Source organism: Filicampus tigris, chromosome 5, assembly GCF_054856515.1.
Source record: "Filicampus tigris isolate MCC_2025a chromosome 5, RoL_Ftig_1.0, whole genome shotgun sequence".
Taxonomy (NCBI): domain Eukaryota; kingdom Metazoa; phylum Chordata; class Actinopteri; order Syngnathiformes; family Syngnathidae; genus Filicampus; species Filicampus tigris.
Genome location: NC_141221.1, coordinates 6715119 through 6732115, shown reverse-complemented (window position 1 = coordinate 6732115; position 16997 = coordinate 6715119). Strand labels below are relative to the sequence as shown.

The 16997-nt window shown below is 39.9% G+C and overlaps 1 protein-coding gene across 1 annotated transcript in view; it reads right to left on the bottom strand.

Annotated features, from left to right (window-relative positions):
* Positions 1-16997, bottom strand: part of dock8 (dedicator of cytokinesis 8) — a 70984-nt gene that overhangs the window by 39388 nt on the left and 14599 nt on the right. The window contains exons 4-9 of the mRNA XM_086029938.1: positions 15005-15180; positions 13407-13478; positions 12881-12989; positions 6429-6638; positions 5117-5202; positions 4580-4646 (exon numbers count right to left, since the gene is read on the bottom strand). Coding sequence (XP_085886064.1) covers positions 4580-4646; positions 5117-5202; positions 6429-6638; positions 12881-12989; positions 13407-13478; positions 15005-15180 — 720 coding nt within the window. The remainder of the gene's footprint in view (positions 1-4579; positions 4647-5116; positions 5203-6428; positions 6639-12880; positions 12990-13406; positions 13479-15004; positions 15181-16997) is intronic.

Below are 16997 nucleotides of genomic sequence, written 5' to 3'. Positions count from 1 at the left end.
TTCCCCTGACTGGGCTTCTTTCCCGAGAGGGCTGACCACACTTAGCACCGCAGCAGACTTGGTGGTTGGCCCAAGAAAAAAAGAGCACCAGATGTCAAATAGTATCTGTGAATCCTACGACACGCTTGGTTCTGTCACTCTCTGTGCAGATGAAAACCTCATGTTGATATCAGGTCATGTTACAGGAAGCCAAATGCAACAGACGCAAGGGGTGTGGTCACAGAGTCATCATCATCGGTCTTCTGCGAAGCGGAACAAAGGCGTCAAACAAGTGTGCTTTTGTTGTGTGTGACCGCACGCTTAATGACAAACATATTCACTTGTGAAAGTCCGCTTTTCAACCTCAAAACCAAGAAATATATACCAGGGTCTGTGGGCCGCAAATAGGCTGACCCTTTATTCCACTTGGCCCATCAGGTATATACACTGTCAAGAGTACTGCAATATTCGTTGTATTGATTTTGCCGTTTTGCCTTCAAATTAGTCCATTACATTTATTTGTTAACCTGTGCATTTAGCTTTTGTAAATAAAATAAATATGTCAAATATGTTTCCTTTCTATTTTCATTCCTTGTTGCCTTCCCTCAGACCCACTTTTCATTTTGCTTCCCTTCTTTATTTGCTAAAAATTACTTCTCCGCCTTCCTTTCTTCACTAACCTGCCAATACTTCTTCAGAATCCACCTTCTTATAATATTTTTTAATATATATTTTTGGAAATAATTGGATAGACAATTAAATCAATTATAAATAGTAACATGAAAACATTTGAATTAATCCGTCAATCCAATTTCCATAGAGCATGTCCCTCCTTAGGGTCACTGTCCAGCTGACACAGGGCAGATGCAGCCAAACAACCATTCCCATTCACATTCACATTCACACCTATGGACAATTTAGAGCAGGGGTCGGCAACCCGCGGCTCGGGAGCAGCATGCGGCTCTTTCATCCTTATGTTGCAGCTCTGCGCGGCTTGGGAAAATAAATTATAAGTGTCTAATTGAAGTGTATGTTATTTGTCTGAAAAACCTGTATCATGTCTTCTAAGGCTAGGTTCACAAAGCAGGCAAATGCGACCCAGATCAGATTTTTTTGCACATATGCGACCTGTGTCTGATTTTTTTTTTGACAGTGTGAATGGCTCAATTACGATTTTTTTTCAAATGCGACCGGGGCCACTTTCATACGTGGTCCTAGATCGAATACGAATCGGATTTTCTGCAATGCGACCGCAGTCTGAACCGCACCAGGTAGCATATATCTGACAATGATGTCATCCGAGCCCAAAATGTGCTGCGCGTGGGCGGAGGCAAAGTGCTGACAGCCAGGAGATAAAATCTGCAAAGTTGTTTTGAATAACAGTATTGACTTTATATTTGACTTTAATTTAATCCCACTTGAAACATGAATCATAAAGTGGACATTTATGGTAATAGTAGTAATTCAGCTCAGATCGGCTCATTTTTTTTAGACCGGCAAACTTAAGTAAGATGCCCACCTCCGTTGAGCACTATGACGCAGGCATGCTAACCGCCAGCTAGCATGCTGCCCTCCATTATTTCTTGTGGGGAAAAATTATTTCAACATAGGAATAAATTGAATCCTGTTCCAACTTTTGCAATATTTGCGACTCTCCCGTTGCATTTTGTCCATGAGTAGGCCACTTGTTGGGTCAAGTAGCGTGCGTGCACCTAGCTCAAACAGACCAGAGAGTCGTGATTAATAAGGAGAGAATTATGCGGAATTATGTGAACATCTGTTGCCAATTGCACAGATGCCAAGCAGCAACAAAATCATTGTGAGCTCAAAAAACAAACACGAGCGCAAGAATTCCCACAAGGCAAACAAGAGAGGAGGTAGAGATGCAAGGAAACGGCAAACAGACAGCATAAAAGCAGAAGAAAATGTAAATGTACAGTTGAGGGATGTAGTAGTCCGGAGGGGGGAAACACGAGCAGTGAGGCAACAGGGAAGGAGAATACTAAATGGGTCAGGAGAAAATGTTTCACAAAACTAGAACCTTTTCTCACATGCACACTTTCACAGCTCCTTAACACTCTCGGTAACATTGCAACAACTTGCAACTGTAATAATGGTTTACACTCTATAGCACAGTCACTTTATGCTACAGACGCGTTCAATATGGTTGCTGCGTAGCACACATGCGCATTAAAAAAAAAGCTTCAAATGCCACTTATATTCTCTGCATGTACATTTAATAACACAAGCTGCAAAACATCTTACATAATATTGATGCTTCTTTCAACCGGATGCTATTTGTAATTGGAAAATTTCCCATTTAAGTACTTTATTTTGACTCGAATTGTTCTTTTTAAAATATTGTATGCAGTTGTTTGCTCCTCTACCCATTAAATTTCCCCGCTGTGGGATCAATAAAGTATTTTTCTTCCTCAGTTCTGGGTTAATAATGTAGAGTGAAGAATAATGTAGACGTAAGGGATTCCCTAAAATATATTGACATGGACGGTGGTAAACGTGACATAGGTAATAGAAACGAAAGAAGCAAAGGCAATGAATGTCAAAACTGATCTATGGTAAAAGTGACATTAGCGTCAATGTAAACAGGTGTCCTAGTTGGTCCACCGAGTGCTGCATAAACAGCACTAAAGAGTGAAAATTATTGGATTGCTAATGACAACGCAGTAATGTTTATACAAAAGCTACATGGAACTCTGAACAGTAAGTTCAGAGTTACTGTTAGCATAAATGGCAATGCTAACATTCATAACATGCAGGCATACATGATGAACGGTATCCTGACTGGTCCCACAACATTATAAACAACACAATTTTGGTACGTGACAAAGTTTGTAAAAGCCTGCAATCAATTCTGAACAGCAACATTAGCATTTATTCTATTGCTAACACAACATGATGGGTGGCCAACTGGCCATGTTGGTCCACTAATAGTATAGACCCCTGTGATTTTATATGCGACAAATGGCACGTTTGGAAATATGCCCTGAACGGACACTGGTTCACTCTGACTGGTCGAAACTCAGGTTGCTCAAATTTGCCGTTCGGTTATTCAGAGTGATCCAAAAATGTAGTGCCTGCGCACACTAGGCAGCTCCGACTGGGGACATGGTGTGTCAGTACTGGCAGCGTTCATAAATGAATGGGAGCAGAGCGCATTCAACCTTTCCCAAACATATCTACCCTCAGAGTAGTGCATGAGTGTCAGAGTGAATTTCCAAACAATCCCAACCTTTGTACAGTGCTGCACACAAATGTACAGTAACGTTACCACCAGAGATGGGCATTTTACTAAAATTTGCCGGTCCGTTTATAGTCATCCGTCTGCAACCTGGATATCCGTTCGATGTCAGTCTATCCGCATTTTTGTCAAGCCGGACCAAATGGCAATCGCCTATAATTCGGTCATCTATCATTTGAAATGGGCTTCCATTAGCGTTTCCGTCGAACAACTTCAGCCTCGACTGTCCCCTTTTTAGTATGACTAACTTTGTACAAGCATTATACACAACTCTGGACAGTCATGTTAGCATCTGTGCTAATCCTAACATGAGAGGTAGCCTGGCTGGCCCATCAATATTATGGACTACTATATACAGTATGTGCACGAGGCAAAGTTTGCACAAACGCGAGACACAATACTGAACAGTAATATTAGCATAAATGCTAATAAGCATTAGCATTTATAGAACTCTAAATAAGAGCACGTAGCAGTCGTGCCTGCAACTCTGAACAGTAACGCTAACACATCAGAACATTTGAGCGGCTGGTCCAACAAAATGTGTAACCGAGTTTATTGATGTTATTCTCCTCGTTACAAGCTAGTGTAGCATAAAAATAATGTTATTTTTAGGTCCAATTATTACATATCACTGCTTTTGTGCCCTGCACTACCCATCAGCCAAAGTCAAACTCATCAGCATCAGTTCCACATGATAAGGCAGTCAGAAGAGGGCAAGGCCATTGGCATAAAACCCTATCACACCATCTACACCAGCTCTTAAGCACAAGCTAAATCCTTCCGGCCTTTTCACCCACAAAACCCCCACAGCTAAACCAATCCTCCAAAACATGCAAACAGCCATGGCTCAAAGTAGCCCTTTGGGAAAAAACTGCCAAGTATTAGTCGTGATAGAGGCATGTTGTAGATTACACTGATCCCTCACTGACTTGAGTGCCTAAAGACATGCAGTAAAGCAGGAGGCACATGGCATGCAATAATATATCGGGGGGGGGGGGGAATAAAAACATAACTCAATATAAAAAGAGGTTGGAGCTCTAACTATGTAAGTGGAATATGGGATAATAATTATAAGTATAATGATATTAATAATGAACACTGTTAAGTCATAACTAATGTAACATGCTTTAAGCATATCAAAACTTCACCTCAGCGCGGCTCTAAAGGAATAACTGCAAGTGTGGGTTTTTTTGGGGCTTTTTGGTTTGTTGTGATGTGACTTAAAGCATTGCCAGCAAAATGTCATGGTGACTGTTTGAGCCTGCAATAAATTAATAGGAAACAACACACATACACTTGACCAATATTGAAAGTTATCTTGTTTCTAGTCACTTTTCTTACCTTTTTCTTCTCCTTCAGGTCATACAAGGCCATGGTGGCAAATATGGGCTCAATGTCAATCTCGAACCTAAGAAGAAAAGAATCATTCAGAAATGACTCGAGCGTTGAAACGCGCTGACATGTAATTGAGGTTTCGCCTGGTGCTATTCTCGTATCATATTTCTATTCTACGTCTTCCTATTCCGTGTGACTGCTGTGAGTCTTTGTTGTATCTGGAAGCACTTGATGTGAAATGAGGGGATGAATCCAGGAAATACAACCAATTCAAACATCTGTCACTTCAGTGGGTTATAAGGAGGACAACGATGTGTTTTTGTGTTTGTAAAAGATATAAAAGAGTGGGGAGATGCTGTAAATTAGTGGGGGGGTGAGCAACAGCCGCCAAGTATTCTGCCTGAAGCCACGAATGGACACAACATCCAAGAATGTGCAATGCGCGAGTTTAAAAAAAAAAAAAAAAAAAAAAAAAAAAAAGGCATTTTTTTCATATTAATGCAACCATCTGCTGTTGAAGTCATACAGAAATGTTCGACATACTTGATGGCCTGGCATCGGATCAGGATGCGGTCTCCAGTGTGTTCTTTGGGGCAGTCGGGGACGGGTCGGATCTCCACCGCGTCTTCCTGGAACACAAGAGAAGTATTACTTTTGGAAACTATGGAAGCGTGAGCAGGAGGAGGAAGGATTCAGTTGCTAAATGTGTGTCTTTAGGTAAGCAAAATACTTCCTTATTTAGCAACAAGAAGTCATTTCTTTGGCACTTTTGCACCTTCCACAACATGCATTACAGCTAGACTTTCCACCAATCTGATTGGCTAGATCGGATCGGCCTATATTTGACATTTTATGCACATTTTGTGATTGGATGTAATGCTTAAGTTCGCTGGTCGATCAATGCTATCACTGAAATCGAAATAAGACATTACAGCTGCAGTGTTTTCCCATATACACATTTACCTGTGCCATGAATTCATTTTGACTGCTACTAAACTATTTTGGTGCTCTATGTTGTTGTAATTACTTTCATGGCTGCATGACATGACAATAACGCAAAGGGAACACCACAACCCAGCAATGGTCAAGTAGGCTCCAAAATGTCACACACGCCGATGATGACCATGCAAAGTTCCACTTTCAGAGGTGGTGACAGAAGCCCCTTTTACACTGCTTCTAAAAGCTTTAAGTACATTTTTCACCTTTCCCCCATGTCACAGCTCTGTATCAACAGCACTGACACGAAATGCTGGGATGAAGTCAACCCGACAATTCCCACGTCACACTGCCTGTAAAAGTGGGTCTTTTTCCATCTTTTATTCACATCGCTGTTCTGTATAAACGGATTGTAAATGAGATATTTCTCATTTGTAAATTACTTTACATAATAGGGGATTTAACAAAAAAAATCATTTGAATCAGAAAATTTGATTGGCTTTGATTGGATTTGGCTAAATTGGTATTGATTTAAAAGATGCGAGTGCATCGAACCATACCGTTCCACCTTAAAATATATCGAGATACGTATCAAATCCTCTTTTATCGGAGAGATACATCTTTGAAGAAAATGCCACATTTACAGTAGCCTACTGACAAGTTCCCTCATATTGTAAAATGACAACAAGAAACTCATTGCATCACACTCTTACCGAACTGAACCATACCATAACGAACCTAATCCTAATCCCACTGAATCAAACGAACCGTTCCATTTTAAAATAAACCGTCGTTGAATCGTATCGCAACCCATGTACCCAAATAGGTATCGATATCGATACGTATCAATATGTATCGATATGTATCGATGTATCGATGGAGAGATGCACACACCAAAGAGCAAAGGACAAGGCCTCACCTCGTCAGCGGGTGGGTACAGCGCAAAGACCTCAGGGTGTCGGTTTCCCTGCCGGCTCTCCTGGTTGAAGCGGTCCAGTTCTTCGGGACTGCTGAAGGCCAGCAGCCCCCCCACCCTCTGATCTGGAGTCAAACAGCGTAAATTGAAGTCAGAGGAGGTCAGCGTGCGGCCAGAGTCATCATTCAGCCCTGCTAGAGTCGGAGACTTGACCTGGGCAGATGGCAAAAAGACAGGGTGGGAGGGTTAATGGTTGAAAGAAAGAAAGAGGATTGAGGGGAGCTGATGTGGATGAATGTGAGAATGGAGAGAATAAAAGAAAAACGAAGGAGGAGTCAAATGTAGAGGTGATGGGATACTGTATGAGCGGCATGAACTTATAGTGCCTCGACTGGCAACACGGAAGGCACCGAGTAGAGCACAGGACTCCACTGAAGTGGAAAGATTGTCGGCTACAAATAAGCACAGAGGAGCCCTGGCAAAGTACACTTTAACTGTTACTAAAAGTGATCAAGTATCACGTTTGTGTATGAATTCATTATAACATTATAGCCTATTCGCCTTGTGCTATTCAAAAATGTCTCCATTCACATTACCAAATGCTACGTCCGCCACTGGTTAGCCCACATATGCCAACTTATTACTCATCATGTATGGGGAAACCCATTTTAAAAGTTGGTTAAGATGTTAAAAAAAAAAACCGGTATGTATATAGTACCTCACTTTACAGAGAGACCCAACAAATAACTTGCAGGTTAAAGTAATAAATCTCATTTTTGGACTTTAATGCTTGGCACAGTCATCAATTTGAACTTTAATCCTCCCATTTTGTAGGTCCATGTGTCATCTTCCAAACCGCTTATCCTGTCGAGGGTCGCGGGGAGGTGCTGGAGCCTATCCCAGCTGACAATGGGCGAAAGGCGGACGACACCCTGAACTGGTCGCCAGCCAGTCGCACGGGACACACAGACACCGTCACTGAGCGGGAATCGATCCCACGCTGCCCGCACACAACTCAGGCGTGTGTACCACTACACCATCAGTGACTGCTAGGTCCATGTGAACAAACGTTTACGTTTTATTTAGTTGTTATCTAAAGAACATGGCCTAAATTTAAACTAAAACAAACTGATCAATGCATGTCTCGGCTATGTTTTGTGAAGCGTAAAATCACACATGAGATTCAAAAAGAAGTCTCTAGTTATTATGTTGTCAAGGACACAACAAAACAGCTGACAGGCATCTAGACACCCTTGACAGTCTTGACAGTTTTTTGCCCACAGACAATAACACAAAGTTGTCTGGTTTGCTGAAATGAGTGAAAGGCTCTCATCTTTATAATTATGCAACTTCTATCGCATTGTGTAACGGTTCCTTTACATGTGTGCCTAATGCTTCGGCTGGTAAAATGTAAGGAAATGCCGCAATGTGATGCTTTGCAGTACAGTGAAACCGGATCTGCTCGTCAATATTATTGATGCAGTCTGCAGTTGCCGGTGTAGCTTTGAAAAGAAAGACATCCCATTAGACATATAGATTGGTAGATTACAGGATATAATTGTAGCTTTATGATTTTTACGCTACGCATGGAAGGAGGCTAACTAAATCCAAACCATGTTTCTTGCCTGCTCATGTGTTATGCCCATACAAAAGTAATCATGATTAAAAAAAAAGGTGGATTGCTGCTTAAATCAGATTCCACAAAAGCAATATTAATCAGAATACCATTTTTTAGACTAGTGTGGGCGCAACAGAACATATTGTGAAGAAAATCTTTGACTAGACTTCCCTTTAAAGTCATATGGGGGGGTCCTCGGTTTTCGACAGAGTTCAGCTCCTACGACAGTGATGTAGCCCAAATTTGTATGTAATCTATCACTGACCTACACTACCGCATTAGTAAATCATAATCACAGTAAATATTTGTATGAAAAATAATTCTAGACCATACATATAAAACAATCAAATGAAAAAAAGGTACGATTGCAACAGAGATGCCGCTCTTTTGCCGTCTAACGACTTATTCCTATGCTGTTGCGCACATTAGTTCACTGTTGTTGATTTGTAACCTAAAAACATTTGCGTGTCAGGAACGTTGTAAACTGAGGAACTGCTGTAAAAGCTCCAAACGTTTACAGCTAATTGAGTAACTACATGTTTCCATCGAATACTACGTCCAGCACACCCAGCAGATTTCGTGCTCCATGGTCCAGTACACCATGCAAATTTGATGCTACTTGGTCCAGTGCAGCCCAAGAAGGAGGCAAGTATTAATTAGTTAACTCTGATGGTTCATTATTTTATTTTCTATAGCGCTTGTCCTCACTAGGGTGGCAGGTGAACCGGAGATTAACACTAGCTGGTTTCAGGCGAGAGGCTGGTTACACCCTGGGATGCTCGTGACTTGCTAGGAAATCGCAGGGCAGACAAACAACTATTCACATTCACACATTTAGAGTTTTCAGTGAACCTAACATGCATGCTTTACGGATCATGGGGAGACCATGCCAACTGTACACAGGAAGGCTGTGCCGAGATTCAAACACACAATTGTGAGGTAGCTGTGCTAACCACGACCCCACTGTGCTGTCGTTCCTGATGGTCATTAGACGTAATTGCAATGAATCAACTGGAGCATCCGCCCAACACAAGCTGGAAGTCTCTCAGGCAGGCTGTGACATCATATGCTGATCTTGTACTTTGAACCTCTCACCATACTATCCCCTAAGCTGTCCTTGTCTCTTTTACTCCCGTCACACATCAATCACGTCTTCCCGCTGTCAAGAACTGTCTGAGCATCGTATCATGATCCAGCGGCTGCGACAGCAAAACGGACAGTGACGTGCCGAAGGACAATCGCCCCGTTCTTCCCTTCGCTGTCACACTCTATCTGGCATGCAGATCATGGGAAGCCGGCCACTCCAATAAAGGCCTTTTTGGTTTGGGTGATTAAGCGGTGCTGGCATAGACGGAGTGACAGAGTGTGTTAGGGGGTTGCAGAGGATGGCGAGGACTCCAATTGGCTGGCGCTGCCACAGGCCTAGAGGCTGAGAGTTGGTCAATTTGAGACAAACGAGGATGGGAACTCTGCGCCAAATCCCAGTTGTGGGCCAAGAAAGGGAACTAGGAGGTAATTATCCATCCATCCATCCATCCATTGTCCAAACCGGATGTAACTTAAAGGGGGAATCAACCCAAACATTTTCTTCTAGAATATGTACTATATAGGCCCACTAGTCTAAACACAGCATTCTGATTAATATTGTGTTTGTGTAATCTGAGAAATCCACACAGTTTTAGCTAGCTCAGGGGATGGCCATTTTGTCACTTCTATCGACTGTTGCTAAGGGCTCAGATAACGACCAATCATGGCTCAGCTTCAGAAAACAGGTGAGCCGTAATTGGTCGTTATCTGAACCCTGAGCAACTTCGATGTCATCTTCAGTCGACAGAAGTGACAAATTGGCTAAAAGTGAGTGCATTTTGCTGCTTAATTTATATTCCACAAATGCAATATTATTTCAGAATGCCGCATTTTAACTAGTGGGCCTGCAGAGAACATATTCTGGGAAAAAATATGTTTGGGTTGACTTCCCTTTTAACCCTTTAGGGACAGGAGCGCATAACCGTGTTTCTAGCGCTAAAGCCGGGAGCGCTGTTGTGTATTTCTCCCTTTAAAGCCGGGAGCGCGTATGTCATTTTCTTTTTTAAATTCAGTTCTCGGTCTCTTAGCCAATGAAATGCATCAGAATATACATGTGACGGTGTCGTGAGTTGCCGGAGGGTATCCGGGATTTTTTCGAGCAGTAATGGCGGACACCGTCGATCGCGGGAGCTCTGAAATGAATAACGGCAGTGATATAGATGACACGCTTGTGGACTTTAAAGCCGTGAAACCATCCAAACGTGATGTATGGTTAAGATATGTGTTCATAGACATGCTCGAGGAGGTTTGCACCAGTCCGGCACAAAAATTTGTGTTTAAGTGCACATGAGTCACCTATGAAAATAGGGGCCAGCTCTGTACTACCTTGGAAAAGTAGTACTGCTAAATAGGGCTAGGAGTTTTTCTTGATTAATTCCAATTTATTTTTCAGAATTGTTTTAGCAGTCTACAGATTTGTTTTGTAGTCTAAAGCTCTTTCTCACCTGTGTGTCCTGCTTACACAAACCAAATAGCTGTGAGCAGCAAAAAATACAGTCAGTGTTGCGAACTTAGCGATTTGGTCGCTATATTGAGCGATATTTCCTGTAGAGACTATTTTCAAAAAAGCAACTGCAATTCTTGCTAAGAAACAGACAACATGACTGTAATCTTTTTCACAATGTTTTGTGTGTAACAAAAAAGAAAGAATGTTCAAATGATGTTTTGACAGCTCATTTTATGATGTTAAAATATATCAATCAATTTATTAACAATTTTGTTTTTCATTCATATTTTGACCAAGGGGATATTTTTCCAAAAGCATTTATTTTCACATATAGGAAGAAAAAAGATATTTACTTCTGTTATTTCTGTTAAAGTTGATGCAGGTTCATGCTGAGGAAAACCTTTTTCAAAACTTATTTGGTATCATGAGAAATAAAGCAATTCCCAGAAGAGAAAAAAAACGTATTCTGATTACATGTTATTGTCATTAGATTTTTTTTTCCAAAAAGCCAAGGGCAAAATCTATTGAATCATAAATTAATTTTTTTGGGGCAAAAAAAAATCTGTTATTTTTGGGGGTTTTTTGTTTTAGTTTTTTTTTACTGCTGCAGCAGAAAGACACTGCTGTGTTGTTCCCTTTCAAACCCTACCCCCACCCCTGTGTTGTTGTCTCCCTCTCAAGCCTTGATCAGTATGGACTGCCATGCTGCTCTAACAAACTTCCCGCCTGCTTCCCACCAAACAAACTTGAACCAAAGGCTGCATGTTGGAATTAATTACGCACGGACTGAGCGCGAGTTGTAGGGCCATACTGAAATTTCAAAAATATAACATTACGAAAAGTCATAGAATTCAAACGCCCCACACAAAATGAAGCTATAAATATGGGAAAGAAGTTGTAAATTTCAGAAAACTAAGTCATAACATTCGGAGACAATATTTTGTACTTTTATGAGAAAAAAATCAAATAACCCAGAAATTACAACAATAAACAATAAACATACAGCTGTGTAAAGACAAGGAGAAGAGCTATTTACACAAATATCGCCATGTCACCTACACATCCGATGGTGGAAACACAAACAAGAACTGGGTTTGACCATGGCCAGCTGAGCTTGATGCTAACCTAGATTAGTTGTCTCGTTCAAGTTCCAGAGGGCGCATGGGGAATTTCAAGTGACTAACACAATATTAGTGTGACACAACAGCTGAGAGGCAAGTCAGAGGATTACACAATGAAGAAGGAAATGAATGAGTCAAGGCTGGAACTTTTTGCCTGCATGACAGCGGTTATTATCTAAAGCTGAAGTTCTCTTAAGTCATATCGCTCCGACAGCTGAGTTTGATATACATATATACATATATACATACATACATATATGTATACATACACATATATATATATATATATATATATATATATATATATATATATATATATATATATATATATATATATGTATGTATACATATATATATATATATATGTATACATATATATATATATACATATATACACACATACATATATGTATATATATATATATATATATATATATATATATATATATGTGTATATATATATATATATATGTATGTGTATATATATAGAGATATGTATATACATATATATATATGTATATATATAGAGATATGTATATATATATATATATACACATATGTATATATATAGAGATATGTATATATACACATATGTATATATATAGAGATATGTATATATACACGTATATATACACACATATATATATATATATATATATATATATATATATATATACATATATAGATATGTATATATATATATATATAGAGAGAGATATATGTATATATATATATCTGTATATATATATATAGATATATATAGATATATATATATACAGATAGATAGATATATATAGATATATATAGATATATATATATATATACAGATAGATAGATATATATAGATATATATGTATATCTATATATATATATATATATGTAAAATTTAAAAAATGGTATATAGTGTATACACACATTTAACTTTTTATGTTATTAAAAATGGTTAATAAATTACAAGAAAAATAATTTGTAGTCATAAAAAAATAATGAATTACTTTAGTATTACAATTACCTGTTTTATGGATATTATGTACATTTTAACAGTTTTCCTCCCTCATCAACACATGACCAGGCCCATCTATTTGTTTTAAAAATCAAATGTGGCCCTTGAGCACAAAGGTTTGCCTACTCCTTACAAAAGGGCATTATTAAGATTTGCTTTGCTGGATGAATTGCATCTTACTGGTGTGTCGTCTTTGAGTGACTGGACATCAGACTCAAAGGTCTGCTTCTGCAGGAGCTTGTGCAGGCCAGCGCGATCCGAATATGCACTCCAGCCATCCCCTTGGCACCTTTGAGTACACACAAACACACACAAAGTTAGTGTGTGATCCACACACTAGAAACAACATGTATGGTTACCGCTGATACACCTCTGCACTTGTAATCAGCATAGATAGCCATACATCAAAGTCATGCACACTAAGATAGTGGCGGTGTTAATGCATCAGATTGGAGCTGTGTAGTATTTATCGGCCTCTCTGATGTGTCTCGTTTCCCGTTCACAAACATGTGCTACCTCTCAAGCAACTCGAGTGTCTGCAGTTAATCTTTCCTCTGATGAGAATACTGTACAAAGGCCTGTACATTCTGCTTAATCTTCAGACGTTTTTTTTCCCCCACAACTCAAACCTCCGGCCAATTTGAACATTTTAAAAGCCATGGTATTTATGAAAGTACAGGGAATGGGACTAGTTTCCAGGCCTGACCTTCTCGACACTACAAGCCAAGGTTGGGTGTAACTCTTGACGCAATCTCTCACGTGGGGATCCAGCTCCACTCTGCAAAATAGAAACAAGATGGAATGATAACACACTAACAGGAAGAAAAGCTCATTCAATTAATCAGAGATGGGAAGTAACACATTACAGTGGATGTAAAAAGTATAGACATTCTTGTTCAATGACAATTTTGTGATTTAAAATGAGACCATGATACATCGTTTTAAACTTTTTCCACCATTAATAAGACTTACAACTGGCACAACTCATTTGAAAAAAAATTTTTGAAGACACCTGCCATACTTCAAGTGCCTCTGATTAACCCCAAATAAAGTTCATCTGTTCTAGTATGCAAAACCGTTATCACATTTTTTTTTTCCCTGCGTGAAAAGATTTGACTGTTTTTTTTTTTTTTTTTCATTTGAGTTGTGCGGGTTATCGGTCACATTAATTGTGGAAAATAATTTGAATTTATTCAACTATTTTTATATCACAAAAATTATGGCATGTGAAGACTTTTTACATCCAAAGTATATTTACTTGTGTGAGTGTACTTTTTAGAGGAGCTGTACCGGTATCATGCTGAATCAACTTTTTTTTTTAGCTTTTTGCCATGTTAAAATGCGTTTTCCTCAGCAAGAACAAAGTGGTGTTTTCCTCCGTTCATCCATCTTAAAGCATTCCAGTTCATTCCGCCTCTCGAAGCACCAGCCCCGCCCAATCCAAGATAACGGCCGGGTCCTCACATTGCGATGTCACAATGTGACGAGCCACCCCCTTACCGCCCCTGTCGCGTGAACATACACCCACTTTCTCCAGAAGCCACCAGTTACTGTTTGGTGGGCGGTGCATGCTGCCGGCTTTGGGACGATGTTATAAAAAAGGGGCGGCAGCCACAATGGGGAGGTTTTTTTTTTTTTCTTTGGGTGAACCTGGTGTCTTACTTCCGGGTTAAAAATATAGCCACCAAAATAACTCATATTTGAAAAGAAATTTGATCGTCATTATGCTAAAAGTAATACAGTACATCGTCATGTATATAACTATACTTAACTGCAGAAATCATGATACATCTCCTTTAACTTATTTGGTATTGGCAATTTTTCTAAAGAAGATTGTGCTTTAAGTAATATAATTCATTACATTATCGAATGTAACCCTAACGCCATCATAAAAATATCTGGTAGTGTGTATATAAAAACACACCAAAAAGATTTTAAATCCCATTCATTTTTTGAGTAGAAAAAAATAACAGGCGGGAGTATAAAGAAGTATCTCGAAAGAAGAAGGCAGCTAAATATCAGAAATGTGAATAAATTGGTTTGCCTCAACGACTGAGGATGAGTAGAGAAGAGGGCTGTCTTGTTTTGTGTTAATCAAGTCAGTTAATCTAACACATGACGTGCTAGGACAGACCATCATATGTTTACGACATTTCAACTAGTAAATATTTAGTGGCCTCCACTTACACCTAAATGAAATGGAAATGTATTGTTTTTATCAAAAACGAGAAAGAACGAATGAACTGATTTTTCCAGCATTTTTCTAGCAATCTACTGTATAGTTCCTGTGAGGTGGCCACCCACCCGTCGTCAGGGACAGGGGGCCGGACAGTGCGACACTCCTTCTCCACCAGGTCCACCTTTAGGTCATCGTCGGGGAAGTCGCCGAGCTCTTGCATCAGGGCGGACTCGCCGCTTCGGAGCTGCGACATCAGGAACTCCTCCAGGTCCAAAGGATCCACCGCGTCATACGACTGCGGCTGAGGAACCGAAGCGAAACGTTTAGGACAAACAGAACGAAATAAACTTGTATTTTTATTCCAAGACATTTTGGACAACTGTATGCTTTCAGGCAGCACTGAAAATTTGTGTCCAGCTCACAATTCTGATGCTCGCGTTCGCAGAGGTGGGCATTCCATCAGACTGACAGACCGGTCCATCAGTATGTCACTGGCGGGCGAACGTTTTGCTGACGATTGATGGAACACTTTTTGAAAATGACGGACTAAGCACTGACGGAAATGGATTTTCATCCGTCAGAGTAATCGCCACTAGCCGCGTCCATCTTTGACGTTTTGCTGGCGTTTTGGGGTTTTTTTTGTGGGGAGGTGGTGGGATTGACGGCCCGACAGATTTCTGACAGACTCTACTGACGAACTGACAAACTGACGATTACAATTCAGTTGGTCACAAAAAATGACGGACTGACGGATGACGGACGGGTGCCCTGCCCGCTGACAGATAACAAATTACTGACCAGCGAAATTTAGTAATGCCCACCTCTGCGAGTTCAAATCTCTGAACTGAGTGGCATATGTGCTATAAACTATTCTCACCGTGCTGCCCTGTCCAATATACCAACACACATTCATCAGTTTGACTAGAACCAGAATGACAGATTAGCAATCGGTTAGTGCAAAAAAACAGCAGCATTTGACTATTCTAACAAAACAAGCTATTTTCTCCTCCCTCTTACCTGTCGAAAAAAACAAACTGGAACAAAGTAGCCTGCATTAGACAGATGGTTCTATTTTTAACTCAAACCTGGAATAGCCAATAGTACAACTCCGTCACTCTTGCTCTGCACATGAGTCTTTCATCGGGAGAGGCGCAGGGCTTGGAACATAGCGTCCAAAATCATCCATAAAACGCAATGAACCTAACCCCAGGTGGCACTTAAAAGAACACCACAGAAGGTGGAGGCAATACATAAAGAGCATGTGCTTTTGTAACAAAAAACAAAAAAATGGATGTGAAAATGCGAAGCCTAATGACAACATGAAGATTAAATGACGTTGAATAGATCAGTACAATAAAATACAATGTCCTCAGCAGACCTCACGAGGCCTCAGCTCAGCAAGGGTTTTTTGGGGTCTTTTTTTGCATGAAGAGGATGACAAATAACATGAAATAGTGAATTTAGTAAGAGTCCAGGATCAAAGTTAAAGTGGAATGTTTTCTTGTTTTTACATTTTCTTGTGTGACAATTATTACGATGTGTGACTCACCTTTGCAATACACAGTATGCATTCGTTATTAAAGTGTTTAATGTGTTAAAAATAACACTGTTTACCTTAATTTTAATGTTAAAATATCATTTTGACACCCTAGAACAGATTATTTGTATGTCCATTCATTCCGGGGGGAAAGAAAATCTGAACAATTTTGTAAACCTTAAGTTACCTGTGCTTTCAAAAAAATATTCAAGTTGTTAATTGACGCGGTGGCACAGTGACCGAATGGTTAGCACGTCCACCTCACAGTGTAGAGGTCAGGGGTTCGATTCCGGGCTCCGGCCTTCCTGTGTGGATTTTGCATGTTCTCCATGTGCGATCTCTACTGCCACAGCAAACTCAAGTGAATTTCAAAATATTTGCACTAGTATGTTGTTTCTATAATTCATTTGTATAGCTCTTTATTACACATTTATTTTACGCATTACTTCTGCACTATGTGGTTCAGTCCAGAGAGATCTGTGTTCTCCGATTCCCTGTACATCTAACTGCAGAATTAACAAAGCTTCAAGAATCTTGAGAACATAAGCTTAATTTTCAAAAGGGCTGTACTCATTTATATT